Consider the following 21,389-nt stretch of genomic DNA (forward strand, 5'->3'; position numbering starts at 1 on the left):
AATAGTACATTTTTGGATATACCATGTAAACACTGTTGTTCTAAATCTAAAGCTCTTTGGTCTTTCATAGGCTTATATCTACATTTCAATACAATGTTCTACAGTGAAAGTAATCTGCTGAGAGGGGTAACAAGTACACTGTAAACACCAATGCAATGTAGAAACAGAAAATATGTATTAGGCCAAACATTACTGTTGTATACAGTAGCACACAACAAAACCATAAACATATGTAAACCAAAAGTATATTCTTTAGAATACAGTAAAGAACACAATTGTGTGTGTGGGGTCCCGGGGGCAGTCCAGGAATTGGTAGGGGGTGGGCAGTCACCAGTGCTAAGCTACGCTTCATCTCTTCTCCGGGCTGGGTCTGGCCACAATACTTTGTCCACATCACAAGATACGTTTTCTCTTGCCAAACATCGAGGAAGTATCTCCTAGCATGGCGTATCCAACCTTGGACAGAGGCAACCTCTATGTCCCCACATGCGTCCTCCATTGCCTGGAGAAGCGGCATGCGGTCATAGGGTTGGCAATCATACACTTTCCAGCGCCAGGCTGAGCAGAATTCCTCTATGGGATTTAGAAAAGGTGAATATGAGGGTAGGTACAAAACTACAAATTGTGGATGGGTGGCAAACCAGTTTTGGACCAGAACAGCCCGGTGAAAACTAACATTGTCCCATATAACCACAAATCTAGCAGGCTCCTGATCTGGATCAGGGACAAGCATTGTGTAAATTGCATCCAGAAAAGTGAGCCTATGGCCGGTCTTGTGATGTGTGGCATTGTGATGGAGGACCCCGTTTTGAGTGATGGCAGCACACATGGTTATATTACCCCCACGCTGTCCAGGGACATTGGTAATTGCCCTCTGTCCTTTTACATTTCTTCAGCGGCGCCTGGTTTTGGTGAGGTTGAAGCCAACCTCATCCACATAAATAAATCTCCTTCCTTCTCTTCTTTGCCCTCATCCTCTTCTTCCTCTTCCTCTTCATTTTCCTCTTCCTCCTCCTTCTCCTCTTCCAACACTTCGTCTTTGAATTTGTCCTCGTTGTTGTCCCCTGCCTCTCCCTCCTACTCCTCTTGCTCTCTGTCCATTGTTGGCATCCATTGTTCAAAACAGGTAATCTGACCTTTGACCTATTTATAGGCCTATACTACAGTAAAGCAGTGATTGGTTAGTGATCAGTTAAGCAATTAGTGTTTGCACATGTGAAGAGTGTGTGTGTGACCTGGTGAATAAGTGTAGCATTTTGAATGGTTGTGTTTGGAAAAGGAAAGCAAGTCACTTCCTGTTAGATTTTTGTGTTTTAGGTAGAGAATTGTGTGTAGTGTTTTGAAAAAAGTGTTTTATGCAATTGACAACTGAGTCAAAGGCTGAGAAATAGCTTATGGTTTTGGAGATTTGGTGTGTAGTTTTGCACTTTGAGTGAGAGGTTTAAAAAATCGTGTGACATGAAAAGATTTTGTGTGTAAGCAGTCGGAAAAAACTGTAATTATAGTAATAATAACAATTTAATAATATGTATTCATACTTTATATTACTCAAGTGTAGCTGTAAAAACAGTAAATGGTATAGTTAACGACATTAGTTCAAACACTGCAAGTAGCTTCTGACAAGAGGAAGATGGTACTCTCTTCAACCCTCCTCTCCCTCTTCCTTTCCTCCTCGTTGACCCCTCTCTTTAGCCTGCTCCTCTTCAATCCCTCTATTCCTGCTCCACTTCATCTCCCAAGCCTCTGGTACAGATGTCTCTACACTCCATTACCCTGTAATGTGCCAGATCACCACTCCACGGGCGTGGGTAGCCTTCCCACTTAGACCCTACTGTGTCCATGACAACGCAGGCCTGACAGAGGGCACATGGCAACCAGGCCAACTTCTGATTTAATCAATCAAATTGATCAGAAATACAGTGTAGACATTGTTAATGTTGTAAATGGCTATTGTAGCTGGAAACTGCTGATTTTTAATGGAATATCTATATTGGCGTACAGAGGCCCATTATCAGCAACCATCAGTCCTGTGTTCCAATGGCACGTTGTGTTTCCTAATCCAAGTTTACAGGCTCAAACTGGCCAGAAACAAATAACTTTCTTCTGAAACTCGTCAGTCTATTCTTGTTCTGAGAAATGAAGGCTATTCCATGCGAGAAATTGCCAAGAAACTGAAGATCTCGTACAACGCTGTGTACTACTCCCTTCACAGAACAGCGCAAACTGTCTCTAACCAGAATAGAAAGAGGAGTGGGAGGCCCCGGTGCACAACTGAGCAAGAGGACAAATACATTAGTGTCTAGTTTGAGAAACAGGTCCTCAACTGGCAGCTTTATTAAATAGTACCCGCAAAACACCAGTCTCAACGTCAACAGTGAAGAGGCGACTCCGGGATGCTGACCTTCTAGGCAGAGATGCAAAGAAAAAGCCACATCTCAGACTGGCCAATAAAAATAAAAGATTAAGGAAGATTGGAAAAAAGTGTTATGGACAGACGAATCGAAGTTTGAGGTGTCGGATCACAAAGAAGAACATTTGTGAAATGCAGACCAAATGAAAAGACACTGGAGGAGTGCTTGATGCCATCTGTCAAGCATGGTGGAGGCAATGTGATGGTCTGGGGGTGCTTTGGTGGTGGTAAAGTGGGAGATTTGTACAGGATAAAAGGGATCTTGAAGAAGGAAGGCTATCACTCCATTTTGCAACGCCATGCCATACCCTGTGGACAGCGCTTGATTGGAGCCAATTTCCTCCTACAACAGGACAATGACCTAAAGCACAGCTCCAAACTATGCAATAACTATTTAGGGAAGAAGCAGTCAGCTGGTATTCTGTCTATAATGGAGTGGCCAGCACAGTCACCGGATCTCAACCCTATTGAGCTGTTGTGGGAGCAGCTTGACCGTATGGTACGTAAGAAATGCCCATCAAGCCAATCCAACTTGTGGGAAATGCTTCAGGAAGCATGGGGTGAAATCTCTTCAGATTACCTCAACAAATTGACAACTAGAATGCCAAAGGTCTGCAAGGCTGTAATTGCTGCAAATGGAGGATTATTTGACAAAAGCAAAGTTTGCAGGATACAATTATTATTTCAATTATTTCTAACCTTGTCAATGACTACATTTCCTATTAATTTTGCTATTTTCCTATTCAAACTCATTTCATGTATGTTTTAATGGAAAAGAAGGACATTTCTGAGTGACCCCAAACTTCTGAACGGTAGTGTATATATATATATATATATATATATATATATATATATATATTTGCGGGGAAAAAACATATGGGGGATTGGAAGTGATGCAGACATTTACATTGATGGAAGTTACAATCTATCTGCAATTTTAAAGCTGATCTACCCCCTAAAAATAAAATAAAATAAAACGTATCAATCAAATGTCGTTTGAATAGCACTATTTTCAGAAATTAGTGTATTTGTCACAGAACGCTTAACAAAGAAAACCCATATCGAAATGAATAGCCCAAACAGCAAAACTATAGGGCGAACAACAACAGTACTGACAAACTCCCTTACACTTCTGTCATCAGTCTCATCACCATGCACATCCCACCCAAACAGCAATAAAATAGGTATTAATGAAGAGCAGTGAAGACAACTCCCTTCCTCCCTTTGCAGTGGCTTTAAACCACAGTCACCAGAGAAGAAAAACAATAACAAGAGCAATATTGAGACAAACAGAGAACTGCCTTGAACCCAAAAGACAAAGTTGAGCACACAGTTGCAACCCAAATGGCATCCTAGTCCCTTTATAGTACACTACTTCTGGCCAGGGCCCATAGGGCTCTGGTTAACAGTGGTCCACTTTGTAGGGAATAGGGTGCCATTTGGGACGTACCCAACTTGTTTCTGAGTCATACTGAGACAAATTACAGCCTGCTATGAAATCTTGAGACTAACACACTCAGCAGGGGGACAATAAAATCTGCAGACTCAGCGGTTTTTCGTGGCTCCAGACAATAGCAAAGTGCTGCTGTTATGGGTCTGATGTGATAAGTCCTCTAATCCTGATGTGTAATAACTTTGGATAAACTGATTGCCGTCCACATTGGCAAAATGTAGAAAGAGTACAGAGTGTATACAGTAGATCGACACATTTTTACATTTTAGCAGACGCTCTTATCCAGAGCAACTTACAGTTAGTGAATACATTTTTTTTTTTATACTGGCCCCCCGTGGGAATCGAACCCACAACCCTGGCGTTGCAAACGCCATGCTCTATCAACTGAGCTACATCCCTGCCGGCCATTCCCTCCCCTACCCTGGACAACGCTGGGCCAATTGTGCGCCGCCCATGAGTCTCCCGGTCGCGGCCGGCTGCGACAGAGCCTGGATTCGAACCAGGATCTCTAGTGGCACAGTTAGCACTGCGATGCAGTGCCTTAGACCACTGCGCCACTCTAGACACGAGGGTTGCAACATTTCTGTAACTTTCCCAAAAGTCCCAGGTTTTCCTGAAATCCTGTTTGATTCCGGACTTCCTGCTTATTCCCTCCTGATTCCTGTAATCTTCCAACTGAGATTTCAGGGAAACCTGGGAATTTCAGGAAAGTTAAAGTAATTTTGTGACTTCTCCAGTTCATTACAGTCTACTGGAGGCAGAATCACATTATAAAGATCCAATATATATGATCCAGCCTAGACCTAGGTCCTAGACTACAGACTCCACAGTCACTGTATGGTAGACATGAAGACATCACTCAAAGATAAACACATTTTTATCACACCTTAGAAGTGTCATACTAGTGAACTATCCCTTTAAGCGCTGACCATTAAAGGGGATCGATCTTTCACTCAAAAAAATCTAAGTTTGCCAGACATTTCTATTCCTCATATGTCCTGTCCTAATTGGAATCTAATTGGTGTTCAAGCAGAGGGGTGTTTTTTTTCTAGAATGACCAGTTCTGCATCCCAAATGAAACCCTATTCCCTACATAGTGCACTGCTATTGGCCCTGGTGGGCCCTGGTCAAAAGGAGTACACTCATTGGGGAACAGGGTGCCATTTGGGACACAGCCAGGAGATACATCAGTCCAATCAGAGCATCACTCCAAAGAGAATCATTTAACGACTTTAACGAGAGAATCCTTTAGATGTTGGAGACAAGTGGAGCATTAACGCTTCAGCTGCCACGCCCATCTCTTTGATGTGTCTGAGAGGGGCTAGAGAAGGCACAGCAAGCTCTAATTGATGTGTCTGAGAGGATCTAGGAAGGCACTGCAAGCTCTAATTCAGTGGTATTCAAAGTCAGGGTCGCAACCCTTTTGTTGATGTAAAAATCGAAACTTAACGATTTTAAGGTTGTGTCATTAGATTTGGGGTGGAGTGGGTCACTTCTCTAGTTGATGAATCTGAGAGGGGCTGGAGAAGGCACGGCAAGCTTTAATTCCAGAACCTTATGCAGGTAGCTTAGTGGTTAAGAGCGTTGTGCCAGTAACCGAAAGGTCACTGGTTCTACTCCCTGAGCCGACTAGGTTAAAAATCTGTCGATGTGCCCTTGAGCAAGGCACTTAACCCTAATTGCTCTGGATAAGAGCGTCTGCTAAATGACTAAAACGTAAATGTTTAGCTCCCTGGAATTGACTGAGCCACAGTGGGCAACAATTGGCATTACACATCAAAAGGAAGTCATTTTCTGGTTGTAAACTGGACGGCGTCCGTTAAGCAGATTTTAACCAGTTAAAAACAATTTATTCATGATGATATCAGGATGTCATGGAAAACGTCATATTGAGGTTGTTATCAGGTCAGATAGCAGGTCAGCACTGCTGTCACAATCAACAGCTCAAACCTGGACATCCATCCATCCATCTATACACCCATCCACCCATCCATCCATCCATCCATCCATCCACCCATCCATCCATCCATCCATCCATCCATCCATCCATCCATCCATCCATCCATCCATCCATCCATCCATCCATCCATCCACCCACCCACCCACCCATCCATCCATCCATCCATCCATCCATCCATCCATCCATCCACCCACCCATCCACCCATCCATCCATTAACCCATCCACCCATCCATCCATCCATCCATCCATCCATCCATTAACCCATCCATCCATCCATCCATCCATTAACCCATCCACCCACCCATCCATCCATCAACCCACCCAGCCATCCATCCACCCATCCATCCATCCATTAACCCATCCATTCATCCATCCATCCATTAACCCATCAATCCATCCATTCATCCATTAACCCATCCACCCACTCACCCACCCATCCATCCATCCATCCATCCATTAACCCACCCACCCATCCATCCATCCATCCATCCATCCATCCATCCATCCATCCATCCATCCATTAACCCACCCACCCATCCATTAACCCATCCATCCATCCATTAACCCACCCACCCACCCACCCATCCATCCATCCATCCATCCATTAACCCATCCATCAGGTCCACTGTTGTTTTAACCTCCTTCGGGGCATCTCCTGCTGACTACGTGACCATCTCAGATTCATAAAGCAAGAATGTCATCACCCACGGCAACCGGCATAATAATAATACCAGCTCATTGGTCAAGACCAAGGTGCTTGACAGCTAAGATTGCGTTCCACAAATTATACTTTTTGATAGAGAAATAGAAATCCACACACTGTAATCCGACCTGCCACAAAACTTTACCGCACCCTTTCACGCATGCACACATACACACACACCCACAAAGACATATACACATGCACACACATACACATGTACATCTACACATACACGCATGCACACACACACACACACAAAGATATCTACACAAAAATGATTGTGAACGCATGCACACAGACACACACAGGCACCCACCAGTCCAGGCTGTGAGTGAGCGCTCCTCTGTGAGCCAAAGCTCAGAAATTCTTAGGAATAACTAAAATGTAGGCAGCTTGGACGGCATAGTGGGAGTCAAGTGAGCAGAGAGGAGTTGGGAGAGTGTTTTAGGGTTGGGAGTTGGAGAGGTTCAGCATATTTCACATTCTCTCTCAGCCCTGGCCACAATGTCGGTCTGGCTGAATCCAGACTTCTCATTCTGTGTTTTCACATTCTAAACAATAACAGTGTCTGGGTGATAAGATTCACCTTTGATTTCTTAATGTTCAGCTTGACCGTGCTCCAGAAAAAGGAATGTTCAGTGTCATCGTTTTGGCCTTTAGAACTACAATAGTCTTTCAGTGGATTTCCCTGGTGTAGGGTGAAGTTGGGCCATTTAGCATTTTCCCCACTAATGGTTAAGGTTAGGATTGGGGGAGGGGAAGCTGATCCTAGATCTGGACTTAGGGAAAACCCCACAGCCATTTCCTAAAGCCACAGGCCATACCTCTGTCAGGATATCTAGTGGAAGGTAAGAGTTGCCCCTAACCCCAGGTCTCAGATCATATATCATTTAACCCCCCTAATGGTTAAGGTTAGGATTGGGGGTACGGTAATCTGATCCTAGATCTGAGGTTAGGTACAATGTCTAGTTCGAGCTGATCAATCAATTTTATTTTATATAGCCCTTCATATATCAGCTGATATCTCGAAGTGCTGTACAGAAACCCAGCCTAAAACCCCAAACAGCTAGTAATGCAGGTGTAGAAGCACGGTGGCTAGGAAAAACTCCCTAGAAAGGCCAAAACCTAGGAAGAAACCTAGAGAGGAACCAGGCTATGAGGGGTGGCCAGTCCTCTTCTGGCTGTGCCGGGTGGAGATTATAACAGAACCATGCCAAGATGTTCAAAAATGTTCATAAATGACAAGCATGGTCAAATAATAATCAGGAATAAATCTCAGTTGGCTTTTCATAGCCGATCATTAAGAGTTGAAAACAGCAGGTCTGGGACAGGTAGGGGTTCCATAACCGCAGGCAGAACAGTTGAAACTGGAATAGCAGCAAGGCCAGGCGGACTGGGGACAGCAAGGAGTCACCACGGCCGGTAGTCCCGACGTATGGTCCTAGGGTTCAGGTCTCTCAGTTGGCAATTCATATCCGATCATTAAGAGTTGAAAACAGCAGGTCTGGGACAGGTAGGGGTTTCGTAACCGCAGGCAGAACAGTTGAAACTGGAATAGCAGCAAGGCCAGGCGGACTGGGGACAGCAAGGTGTCAGAATGCCCGGTAGTCCTGACGTATGGTCCTAGGGCTCAGGTTCTCAGAGAGAAAGAGAGAACGAGAGAATTAGAGAGAGCATACTTAAATTCACACAGGACACTGGATAAGACAGGAGAAGTACTCCAGGTATAACCAACTGACCCCAGCCCCCGACACATAAACTACTGCAGCATAAATACTGGAGGCTGAGACAGGAGCGGTCGGAGACACTGTGGCCCCATCCGAAGAAACCCCGGACAGGGCCAAACAGGAAGGATATAACCCCACCCACTTTGCCAAAGCACAGCCCCCGCACCACTAGAGGGATATCCTCAACCACCAACTTACAATCCTGAGACAAGGCCGAGTATAGCCCACAAAGGTCTCCACCACAGCACAAACCAAGGGGGGGGGGGGGCGCCAACCCAGACAGGAAGATCACGTCAGTAACTCAACCCACTCAAGTGACGCACCCCTCCCAGGGACGGCATGAAAGAGCACCAGCAAGCCAGTGACTCAGCCCTTGTAACAGGGTTAGAGGCAGAGAATCCCAGTGGAGAGAGGGGAACCGGCCTGGCAGAGACAGCAAGGGCGGTTCGTTGCTCCAGAGCCTTTCCGTTCACCTTCACACTCCTGGGCCAGACTACACTCAATCATATGACCTACTGAAGAGATAAGTCTTCAGTAAAGACTTAAAGGTTGAGACCGAGTCTGCGTCTCTCACATGGGTAGGCAGACTGTTCCATAAAAATGGAGATCTATAGGAGAAAGCCCTGCCTCCCGCTGTTTGCTTAGAAATTCTAGGGACAATTAGGAGGCCTGCGTCTTGTGACCGTAGCGTACGTATTGGTATGTACGGCAGGACCAACTCGGAAAGATAGGTAGGAGCAAGCCCATGTAACGCTTTATAGGTTAACAGTAAAACCTTGAAATCAGCCCTTGCCTTAACAGGAAGCCAGTGTAGGGAAGCTAGCACTGGAGTAATATGATCAAATTTCTTGGTTCTAGTCAGGATTCTAGCAGCTGATGTCTGACTGACCTCCCCAGAAATTGCAGGTTTTCATTTCCGCACTGTTTTCTCTGTGAGCCTTAGAAAGAAAGGTGCTATCTAGAATGTAAAGGGGTTCTACGGCAGTCCCCATAGGAGAACCCTTTGAAGAACCCTTGTTGGTTCCAGGTAGAACCCTTTTGGTTACAAGTAGAACCATTTTGGGTTCCATGTAGAAACCTTTCCACAGAGGGTTCTACATGGAATCCAAAATGGTTATACCTGGAACCAAAAATGGTTTTACCTGGAACCAAAAAGCGTTTCCCCTGGAACCAAAAAGGGTTCTCATATGGGGACAGCAGAAGAACCCCTTTTGGAACCCCTTTTTTCTAAGAGTGTAGGTCTGTGTTCCAAATTACACCCTATTCCCTACATAGTGCCCTATAGGCCCTGATCAAAAGTAATGCACTAGTGAATAGGGTGCCATTTGGGACGCAGCCTATACATGCGACCAGTGACCAGCTCAGCATATTCATCTGAAACCCAACTCTCCTCCTCTTGTTATCTTAACATTTCCACATTCCACGTGAAGAAAAACGTAGTAAATGGAGGTTAAAGAAATGGGCAGGGGCCAGCAAATAAAACAAACAAACGTTGCAGAGTCTTTTTTCTGGTTGTCTGATTCACTAACAACTGCCCCCCTATCCACACACAATCACACACACACACACACACACACAGACAAAGACACACACAGACACACACAAACATACACACACTTCCTTCTCCCTCCCTCAGCAGCTTTAATGCAATCAGCAATGACACAGTTTCAACTGGCCAGACTGGACTGCTGCTGTATGAAGAACACTTCAGTGAGTCGGGGGGTAGGGAGGAGGAAGAGATGGTGTGTGTGTGTGCAGTATCCAGGAGGTGGTGTGGAGTGGAGTGAGTTTAATGGATATACGGTCTGTCTCTGTGCGTATCTCTCTCCAGGGAGGGACTCTGTGGTTTGGGGGAAACCGCCAGCGCTCCCCTCTCACTGAGCCTTTGGAGTGGCCTGCCCAGATAGAAAGAGAGAAGGAGATGAGGAACAGAGGGAAGAGGGGAGGAGAGGGAGGACAGAGGGAAGAGGGGAGGAGAGGGAGGACAGAGGGAAGAGGAGAGGAGAGGGAGGACAGAGGGAAGAGGAGAGGAGAGGGAGGACAGAGGGAAAAGGGGAGGAGATGGAGAACAGAGGGAAGAGGGGAGGTGAGGCGGGACAGAGGGAAGAGGGGAGGAGAGGGAGGACAGAGGGAAGAGGGGAGGAGAGGGAGGACAGAGGGAAGAGGGGAGGAGAGGGAGGACAGAGGGAAGAGGGGAGGAGAGGGAGGACAGAGGGAAGAGGGGAGGAGAGGGAGGACAGAGGGAAGAGGGGAGGAGAGGGAGGACAGAGGGAAGAGGAGAGGAGAGGGAGGACAGAGGGAAGAGGGGAGGAGAGGGAGGACAGAGGGAAGAGGGGAGGAGAGGGAGGACAGAGGGAAGAGGGGAGGAGAGGGAGGACAGAGGGAAGAGGAGAGGAGAGGGAGGACAGAGGGGAAGAGGGGAGGAGAGGGAGGACAGAGGGAAGAGGGGAGGAGAGGGAGGACAGAGGGAAGAGGGGAGGAGAGGGAGGGCAGAGCAGGGAAGGGTGGGGACATGAAAGAAAAAAAAAAGGGAAGGAAAGAGAGGGAAGGGAGAAGAGAGGAGGATGGAGAGGAGAGGAGAGGAGAGGAGAGGAGAGGAGAGGAGAGGAGAGGAGAGGAGAGGAGAGGAGCTTGCGGACTCCATCTCAGCCCCAGACCCAGGCGCATTCAGGCAGACGTGAGTGTAGAGGAAAGAATTTCCAAATCTGGCACCTCTCTCCGTCCCTCTCGCCCCAAGACACCAGTTGCACGCACACTGGATGGCTAAAGCACCTGGAGCTATGTTACTGTCCAACCCTGGGTGCTGTAAGCTCTCACTCTCTCAATACAGTATGGGTAGGGCTGGGGGGGCTAACATACACACACAATCGTGCTAACACCCAGACTCATAAAATACTATTTTGAGAAGATCTCTCTCTCTCTCTCCAGATATGAACATATGGAAATAATTTATTTATACAGGTTGTCAAAGTGCTGGTGGTCTGTGTGGCTGATTCCTTATGTAATATTTGGGGATGTAGTGCACGTCGTCAAGATCTCACACACACAGAGACACACACACACATATATATATATATATATATATATATATGGTCTGGGTAAACACAAGGCACAGGGGAGACGTTGGCTGAGTCCCCTATGGGCCCTGGTCAAAGGTAGTGCACTACAAAGGGAATAGGGTACATTTGGAACAGAGACATTGTAGCGAGAAAAACTCTGGGAAGGTTTAAATTGTCTCTGAAGCAACGTGACAGCAACATCATCCAAAACGTGGAGAGCAGTTTCCACACAGAAGACTGTTTCCACACAGAAGAAGGAAAAAAGGGAACAAAATGGGCTATTATAGCTATTTGGTTCTTTCCATAAAAGCTTTAACAAAATGTTGTTATGGTATTACGTGCATCCTGTTTTGACAAGACCCTCATACTTAACCAGAATTCAAACACAATCTAACGAAACGTCCATTTACTATCTGCAATCTAATAGCAGTAGTAGTTTAACTTGTATTACGCAAAATAGAATTCATATGACCTCAATGCACTTTTATAAAACCCATCCAAAAAGAAAAAGAACTACAAATCCAACAATGCAGCATCCCAAAACACTTGGAATCCAACAATGTAGCATCCAAAAACACTACAAATAAAACAAATCAAATTAATAAAAAATATAATATAAATACACTTTATGTAAACATTCATTTAACATTCCTTCAAATATTAAAAACTCACTAGACATTGGGACCAAAATACACTATATATTCAAGAATGCAATGTTTTCCAATGTAGTTCTAAAGGCCGGTCGATGCTCTGGGAGCCAAAAGCACCGGCTTCCTGTGAAGATTGGCGGCCTGACCGGGTCTAGCCCTGAAAAATATGAATTTCTATCGATAGAAAGATCTATAGCCTCAGCAAGGAGACATCCAAGGGTTGGAAAATATGCATTATTAGTGTATGGGTGGAGGAAGAAGTGTGTGTTATAAAGAGAGAGAGAGAGAGAGCGAGGGAGAGAGCGAGGGAGAGAGACAGGGAGAGAGAGAGAATGTCTATTATTTTGTGAGTGTAATGTTTACTGTTCATTTTTTTATTGTACATTTTTATTTGTTTATTATCTATTTTCACTTGCTTTGGCAATGTAAATATATGTTTCCCATGCCAATAAAGCCCTTACATTTTTATTGAATTGAGAGAGAGAGAGAGAGAGAGAGAGAGAGAGAGAGAGAGAGAGAGAGAGAGACAGAGCGGGACAGACAGACCGACAGACCGAAAGACAGACAGACAGACAGACAGACATACAGACAGACAGACAGACAGACAGACAGAGAGAGAGACAGAGCAGGCCCCAACAGGAGTTTACAGAGTGGAAATGCACATTAAAACAAGGCCCAGCTGCCAGCCTGAGACGCCTCTCCTTCCAACAGATTGGAGCTGAATAAACATCAAAGAATGTGGAGATAGCAATAAACGTTGCTCAGAAACCCAGGATTTATGAAACCTACACCAGGACGACTTCTGAATACTAAACTACTGTACAACAACGAGACAGGGAAGAAGATGGCGTCAAGGGTTGGGGAGTAACTGATTACCGTACATGTAATCTCGTTCCAAAAAAGCTGTAACTGTAATCAGTTACTTCACCAGCACACACAAAAAATTTAATCGGATTACAGATACTTTTGAAAAACTAGATGACAACTTCTTGGATTACTTTCAAATTGAGAAAGGATGTTTGGAAAAAAAATACATTATGGCATCTTGCTATTTTCTCAATGACACTCAATTCAGCATTGAAAAAAGTTCAGAGACCACTATGATGACACACCAAATGATGACCACCAATCAGAGACTACTATGATGACACACCAAATGATGACCACCAATCAGAGACCACTATGATGACACACCAAATTATGACCACCAATCAGAGACCACTATGATGACACACCAAATTATGACCACCAATCAGAGACCACTATGATGACACACCAAATGATGACCAACCAATCAGAGACCACTATGATGACACACCAAATGCGTTTGATGGATCCTTTTTTTCTTCTTCTAATGCCTCTTAAGGGTATCCAAAAATCGTGTTACTGATTACAATTTTGGACAGGTAACTAGTAACTGTAAGGGATTAAATTTAGAAAGTTACCTACTAGTGTTGCACGGTATACCGAAACTTCAGTATTTCTCTGATACTAGAACATGAAAAACGGTTCGGTACTAGATTTTCTTTTACTGTCGGTACTTTTGTCAAATGTGTCTCACGAATCAACTCTGTCTATTGGTGCAGCCGATGTCCCACGTACAGCCTTCTCCCCTTAGCCTGCACTGGAAGTCTGGGCTTCATCATGTTAGCTCCCCACTCATGCTGCACTGACGTTAACACACTTCAATAATGCAACACAGCATGTAGACATTTTGACACTGTTCATTACTGTTCGCAAAACAATGTCCATACAGGCTAGAACATACCGGTAGCTTCCAATTTTTGTAGGCTAACTTTTCTTGCTAGCTTACAGCTGAAGCTACTGTATCTTCAATTCACTACCCTGGTACTTTGTTTGTGATCATATGCAAACCATAACGCAAAATATGCTGATTTCAAAGCTGATTGCCACCAAAACTTTATCCATTCACTTAATCGGTCTCGCTCTCACATCTCTCACTACATACTCACACTCCTATTGAATATGCATTCATGTGAATAGGCCTAGGATACATCTTGATTTACCCAGTTTATCAATAGAGATTTACCATTCAAATAAATGATTACCATTGTGTTGTTATGTAGTTAGACTGGTAAAAAACAAAGTCATATTGATTGTATAATTGATTCATTAATGCATACATGACTGTCTATAAAAAATGTTGATGTATAAAATGTAAAATGTAATGATATTGAACTCAAAAGATGCCCAACGATTGGACAGAGCAGAAGTTGAGTTTATCTGTCTGGATCAAGTGCCATTCTGTGACTTTGGTTAATATGCCTTCTTTTTTTTTGCAGTGGTATCATTTTGGTATTAAGTATCGTGGTGGTATCGAGAATCGTGATACTGAACCTGGTATCGGTATCGAAGTAAAAAATCTGGTATCGTGACAACACTATAACCTACCCAACCCTGGTGTCAATAGCGTAAAAGCATGTCAATTAAAAATAAGAATATTAAAATCTAACTTCTGACTTCATAAGATGTGATGATCTGTAATGCATTATCTTTGGCTTAGTAAGAGCAAACCGACAACACATGGTTTTGATTCTGGGTGGCGTTCAATTTGGAAAAGGTTGCTCGGAGGCATTCTAGGGGGTCACATCAATTCAACTCAGTTAATTCACCTTCACACAGTCTGCATGGATGGACTACTTCTCTCCTCCTTCAAAGCTTCTGATTACATTTGAACCCCTACTGACTAGAATAAGGTATGCATGAAAGTTACAAAAAGGCCTAATAAACTTGCATGTACGGTAATAAAGCTTTTGAGTGACAATTAGGCCACTCTCCCGAGTGGCACAGTGGTCTAAGGCACTGCATCGCAGTGCTAGCTGTGCCACTAGAGATCCTGGTTCGAATCCAGGCTCTGTCATAGCCGGCCGCGACCGGGAGACCCATGGGGTGGCGCACAATTGGCCCAGGGTAGGGGGGGGAATGGCTGGCAGGGATGTAGCTCAGTTGGTAGAGCATGGCATTTGCAACGCCAGGGTTGTGAGTTCGATTCCCATTGGGGGCCAGTATGAAACAAAATATATATATATAAATTAATGTATGTACTCACTAACTGTAAGTTGCTCTGGATAAGAGTGTCTGCTAAAATGTAAACCATAAAATGACTGTTTTCTAATGTACATGCAGCTGTCACTTCTACTATTGGTTGTTTGTTACAGCCATACTTCACAGGCACGGAGGATCCGCTCTCTCACTCCAATACAGGATCCCTGTTTCTGTACACTGATTTTAACTCCTGAACCAGAACATTTTATTTGGACTGTGGGCATCGCTGACACTCCATTCCCATTCATAGGGGTTGGGCTAAGTGTGGAAGACACATTTTGGTTGAATGCATTCAGTTGTGCAACTGACTAGATATTCCCCTTTACCTTTCCCTTCCAAAAGCCACCAAATCAACCAGTTAAGGACAATTATTTTAGGCAGTGGCGGTCCAATGGTATCCAATATCCACTATCCATCATTCAACATTTCTGTCACTCACCTGGAATGGTGCCGCAGTACTTGGGCTGCTTGTCTGCAGCCGTGGGTCCAGTGGGAGGGGCAGAAGTAGGGCTGGTCTTGGCTGAGCGTCGGTGTCGGACCACCCTGTGCTGCAGCCCGGAGAAGGAGTCGGCAGGACCGCTGACCACACTGACCGGCTGGATGAAGAGACTGTCCTCTCCTGTATATACCAGTCCAGTCTGAAGAGAGAGTGAGACAGACAGAGAGAAAGAGAGAGAACGAGAGAGCGAGAGAGCAAAAGAACAACAGAGCAGCCGTTAACATTCATACTCCCCTTGTGTTTTTAGGCTAGATCAGCTTTTAACATATCTCTTGGTTTTCTCTCACGAGATCCCAGATAGTTGTTTGCATCATGCCACCTCCCCTTGCCCCGACCAGAGCTGCCTCAAGCCCCACCTCTATACCCCCAACCACAACCCAGGCAATGGCCCACACCATGCAAATACCTTATAGTCTAACCCAAAGCCTCCAGTGAGGTAGGCCGGTGCAACTTGAATAAACTGCAACGTATAAACACGGCAGGCCCGCTCATTAGGCAGGATTAGGCGGACGCTTATGGCGGCAGATTGATGAGGGCGGCATTTTCTGAGCTAAACTGACCAAGACGCACCTCCAACAACACATAGAAACTCACATACAGTGCATTCGGAAAGTATTCAGACCCCTTGACCTTTTCCACATTTTGTTACGTTACAGCCTTATTCTAAAATGGATTAAATTGTTTCCCCCCCTCATCAATCTACACACAATACCCCATAATGACAAAGCAATTAAAAAAAAAAAATTGTTTACATGTTCTGCAAATTTATTAAAAATAAAAAACACTGAAATATGACATTTACATAAGTATTCAGACCCTTTACTCAGTACTTTGTTGAAGCACCTTTGGCAGCGATTACAGCCTCAAGTCTCTCTTGAGTATGACACTACAAGCTCTGCACACCTGTATTTGGGGAGTTTCTCCCATGTGGTCCTCTGTAGCTCAGCTGGTAGAGCACGGCGCTTGTAACGCCAGGGTAGTGGGTTCGATCCCTGGGACCACCCATACACAAAAATGTATGCACGCATGACTGTAAGTCGCTTTGGATAAAAGCATCTGCTAAATGGCATATTATTATTATTATTATTCTCTGCAGATCCTCAAGCTCTGTCAGGTTGGATGGGGAGCGTCGCTGCACAGCTATTTTCAGGTCTCTCCAGAGATGTTAGATCGGGTTCAAGTGGGCCACTCAAGGACATTCAGAGACTTGTCCCGAAGCCACTCCTGCGTTGTCTTGGCTGTATGCTTAGGGTCGTTGTCCTGTTGGAAGGTGAACCTTCGCCCCAGTCTGAGGTCCTGAGCAGGTTTTCATCAAGGATCTCTCTGTACTTTGCTCCGTTAATCTTTCCCTCGATCCTGACTTGTCTCCTGCTGAAAAACATTCTCACAGCATAATGCTGCCACCACCATGCTTCACCGTAGGGATGGTGCCTGGTTTCCTCCAGACGTGACGCTTGGCATTCAGGCCAAAGAGTTCAATCTTGGTTTCATCAGACCAGAGAATCTTGTTTATCATGGTCTGAGAGTCCTTTAGGTGCCTTTTGGCAAACTTCAAGCGGGCTGTCATGTGCCTTTTACTGAGGAGTGGCTTCCGTCTGGCCACTCTACCATAAAGGCCTGATTGGTGGAGTGCTGCAGAGATGGTTGTCCTTCTGGAAGGTTCTCCCATCTCCACAGAGGAACTCTGGAGCTCTGTCAGAGTGACCATCGGGTTCTTGGTCACCTCCCTTACCAAGGCCCTTCTCCCCCGATTGCTCAGTTTGGCCGGGCAGCCAGCTCTAGGAAGAGTCTTGGTGGTTCCAAACTTCTTCCATTTAAGAATGATGGAGAACACTTTGTTCTTGGGGACCTTCAATCCTGCAGAAATATTTTGGTACCCTTCCCCAGATCTGTGCCTCGACACAATCCTGTCTCAGAATTCTACGGACAATTCCTTCGACCTCATGGCTTGGTTTTTGCTCTGACATGCACAATCAATTGAATTTACCACAGGTGGACTCCAATCAAGTTGTAGAAACATCTCAAGGATGATCAATGGAAACAGGATGCACCTGAGCTCCATTTTGAGTCTCATGGCAAAGGGTCTGAATATTTATGTAAAGAAGGTATTTCTGTTTTTTTGCAAACAATTTCTAAAAACCTGTTTTCACTTTGTCATTATGGGGTATTGTGTGTAGATTGATGAGGGGAAAAAATAATTTAATCAATTTTAGAATAAGGCTGAAATGTAACAAAATGTGGAAAGAGTCAAGGGGTCTGAATACTTTCCGAATGCACTGTAATTCTGCCCAAAAACAATGACAATTTCTCTCAAACAGTGGCAAATGGGCTTTTTATGTGAGCACTGATGCCGGCCTGTGACAAACAATGCCCACTTTGTCAAAGTATTTTGCTTGTCCATTCCCAGCGCTTCTCCAGGGTGCTGTTGGAGAGATGCATCTCTGCAGCGCTCCACCAACGTTCAGTCAAAAAAATCATCTAACATAAATCATGTAGCAGATATAGGATATGGTAGAAAGAGGATGTGGCCTTTTCTGTAGCCTACAGCCTGGAGATAACATGTATGACAATGTAATGAGGCAGACTGTTTTTACGTCATGCAGGTTTCTCCGATCAAATAGCCTAACCTAAATGGCGCCCAATCAAATAAAAAATGCGCTGTCATGTTAACAAACAAAATACCCTAAAAACAGGACAGGTCAAAGTAAAATGGACATTATGGAATGGACAATCACAATGGTTGTCCAAGAGTTATACCCCATTGTCATGATCAGTGGTTTCAAGTTTGTATCAGTCAATTTCTGACAAGGTGATCATAATGAAAAATTAAAACACTTCTGAATTATTGCTGTGTATACACATTGCAAAAATGCTCATGATAACTCCTGATAAAGTTGGGTAGCTGATATTCAGAGCTTAAATCGCCAAATTCATTAGTCACAGGAATCAGGACCAGTAAAGCCAATGCAACGGCCTGTTATACAAATGGTGGCTTACCACATGGATGGGCATTCATAACATTCCATTGCTGGCGACATGGTAGGCTACACCCCAGTAAGCACGAGCCAACGTCTTTCGGATGTCTTGTTTTGGTCCGGTCCGGACCCTACGTCTTTTTTTGGTGTTTTACAAACGGTAGGCTTACCACATAGATAGGCATTCAAAACATTCAATTTCAGGCAACACTGTAGGCTACACCTCAGACCAATGCCGATGCCTTTTGGATGTCTTTTTCGGTGCAGTCCGGACCAAATTTTAACCAATCGTGTCCATCTAGAAATTACATATTTTTAACTTTCATTCAGAACCGAAAATGAATCTGATTTCAACGTCCTGGAAGAAATACGTATTTTTCAACGTCCGGAAAAGATGCCTTTTCAATGTCCTGGAAAATATGTATTTTAAACGTACGAAACATTCATCTTTTCACCTTTCATTCAGAACCTAAATTGACCCTAACTTCCAACGTCTGGAAAATACGTATTTTACACGTCTTTTCAACTTAATTTCGCTAACTGGGACTATTCTAGTTTTGGGGGGGCATTTTTTGGTCTCGCCTAGGGCGGCAGAACAGCACGGACCAGCCCTGTGTATAAAGGCATTATATAGCATAAACAATGTCTTCATCAGCATCAGATGCTTCACAAACCATACGTAAATGTCATACTGTATAAAGAGTGTAAGGTTTGACATAACAGCTCCTTGTGTAGGTTGCATTGCCAAATGTGCCAAATAGGCCAAATAGCAAGTAATGGCAGAGAACTCCCAGAGAACAGACTGAGAGAAGAAGAGTCAGCGCAAACTCTCTAATTTACATCTCAGCACACACCTCCTCAGGGCTAGGGAGAAGAAGCATGAAGGAGTGCTGAGAGAGAGGGGGAGAGAAGAGAGAGAGAGAGAGAGAGAGAGAGAGAGAGAGAGAGAGAGAGAGAGAGAGAGAGAGAGAGAGAGAGAGAGAGAGAGAGAGAGAGAGAGAGAGAGAGAGAGAGAGAGAGAGAGAGAGAGAGAGAGAGAGAGAGAGAGAGAGAGAGAGAGCGGGGATTCTGAGAGAAATAAGGAAAGAGTGAGAAGGGGAGAGAAGAGAGAGAGAAAGAGGACCATAAACCTCACTCTTTCATCCTCTCTGACAGGTACAGACAGACACTCCCTACAACATGAATCATAAAAGGAAAACTAGAAGAGGACAGCTGTAAGGTTTTGTAAGGCTTCACTAAGGATCCATCGTTGTATTGTGAAGGTGCGCCGGGCAGAGCTAGAAAAAATGAGTTGACATGGCATTAACAAGCAATCCAGATCCACACAGTGTCTTAAAGGTATTCCAAAAGCCCAGCGGCAGCAATTACAGAACCTATGAGCCGTTTCCATGGCAACTAGTGTTGGCGGGATAATGTTGTCTTCTTCTCGGTCAGAATAAGCCCAAGGTTTTTTTTTAAAAGGAGACGCCGATGATTCATTGTCCATTCAACAATCACGGTTATGTACACAGTGAAGGAAAGAGAGGGAAAGAGAGAGAGACAGACGGACAGACAGACCGAGACTTAAACAGGCTGTTCACTTGGCCACATTCACAACACGACACAATGTGAGAGCAGAGCCTGCATGCGGCCAGCCACAGAGCTTCCAGTGTGAGGCAGGGTTAAGTGAATAACGGCTGGTATTTCAGGGTAAAATAGAACACCATGCTAAGTGTGTTACAACATACTGTAGCCACAGCAGGCTAATACAGCAAAGACATCCACCGGGCCCTAGCTCCAAGCTAAGCCTCAGGGTAAAGAATGCTGTTGCAGCACAGCAGAATACATTTCATATCTCCCCTCACTTAAAGGCTGGTATTTCAATCGTGTTTTTCCACACCACATGGCCTGACCAGTGAAATCTCTAGAGCCCATTATAGTGAAATCTCTAGAGCCCATTATAGTGAAATCTCTAGAGCCCATTATAGTGTATGAAGTTGTTGTCTGGTGATGGTAGTTATAATGCTGCTGTTCGCTCCAGGACACTGATGTACTGTGTCTTGTACTGTATAGGGTCCTATACACTGACTGACAGACACACACACACACACACACACTTCCAAGGCTACAAGGCTAGGTAAAGGGATACTTCCAGTGACCTGGCCACAGACAGAGAGAGGTATCCAGGGAAGATAACTATTAGGGCTCAGTCTGTTCTGTGTCTTCTCCCCTCAACTAGCCTACTGACACTAACACAGGGAGAACACGTGGGCACACACACACACACACACACACACACACACACACACACACACACACACACACACACACACACACACACACACACACACACACACACACACACACACACACACACACACACACACACACACACACACACACACACACACACACACACACACACACACACTAGTGGGACTGGTCTCTCCACTAGGCACAGTGTCAGGGTCTTGACCTGAACTGAACTCCAGCCAAAAACAACCCAATGATTTAACAACACAAATAAAACTGTCTTGAAGTGCCACTGTACAAAACGAGGGTTTTCATATACAGTACCAGTGAAAGGTTTGGACACACCTACTCATTCAAGGGTTTTTCTTTATTTTTTACTATTTTCTACGTTGTAGAATAATAGTGAAGACATCAAAACTATAAAATAACACATCTGGAATCATATAGTCACCAAAGAAGTGTTAAACAAATCAAAATATATTTTAGATTTGAGATTCTTTAAAGTAGCCACCCTTTGCCTTGATGACAGCTTTGCACACTATTGGCATTCTCTCAACCAGCTTCATGAGGTAGTCAATTAGAATGCATTTCAATTAACAGGTGTGCCAGGAAAGGAAGACCCGGAGTTACCTCTGCTGCAGAGGATAAGTTCAT

At 44.6% G+C, this 21,389-nt stretch overlaps 1 protein-coding gene across 3 annotated transcripts in view; it reads right to left on the reverse strand.

Moving 5' to 3' along the window:
* adamts17 (ADAM metallopeptidase with thrombospondin type 1 motif, 17) overlaps positions 1 to 21,389 on the reverse strand; it is a 151,854-nt gene that overhangs the window by 127,170 nt on the left and 3,295 nt on the right. For all 3 annotated transcript variants that reach the window (XM_045210026.1, XM_045210024.1, XM_045210025.1), the window contains exon 3: positions 15,469 to 15,667. In XM_045210026.1, coding sequence (XP_045065961.1) covers positions 15,469 to 15,667 — 199 coding nt within the window. The remainder of the gene's footprint in view (positions 1 to 15,468; positions 15,668 to 21,389) is intronic.

The sequence above is a fragment of the Coregonus clupeaformis genome, chromosome 32, assembly GCF_020615455.1.
Source record: "Coregonus clupeaformis isolate EN_2021a chromosome 32, ASM2061545v1, whole genome shotgun sequence".
NCBI classification, from domain to species: Eukaryota; Metazoa; Chordata; class Actinopteri; order Salmoniformes; family Salmonidae; genus Coregonus; species Coregonus clupeaformis.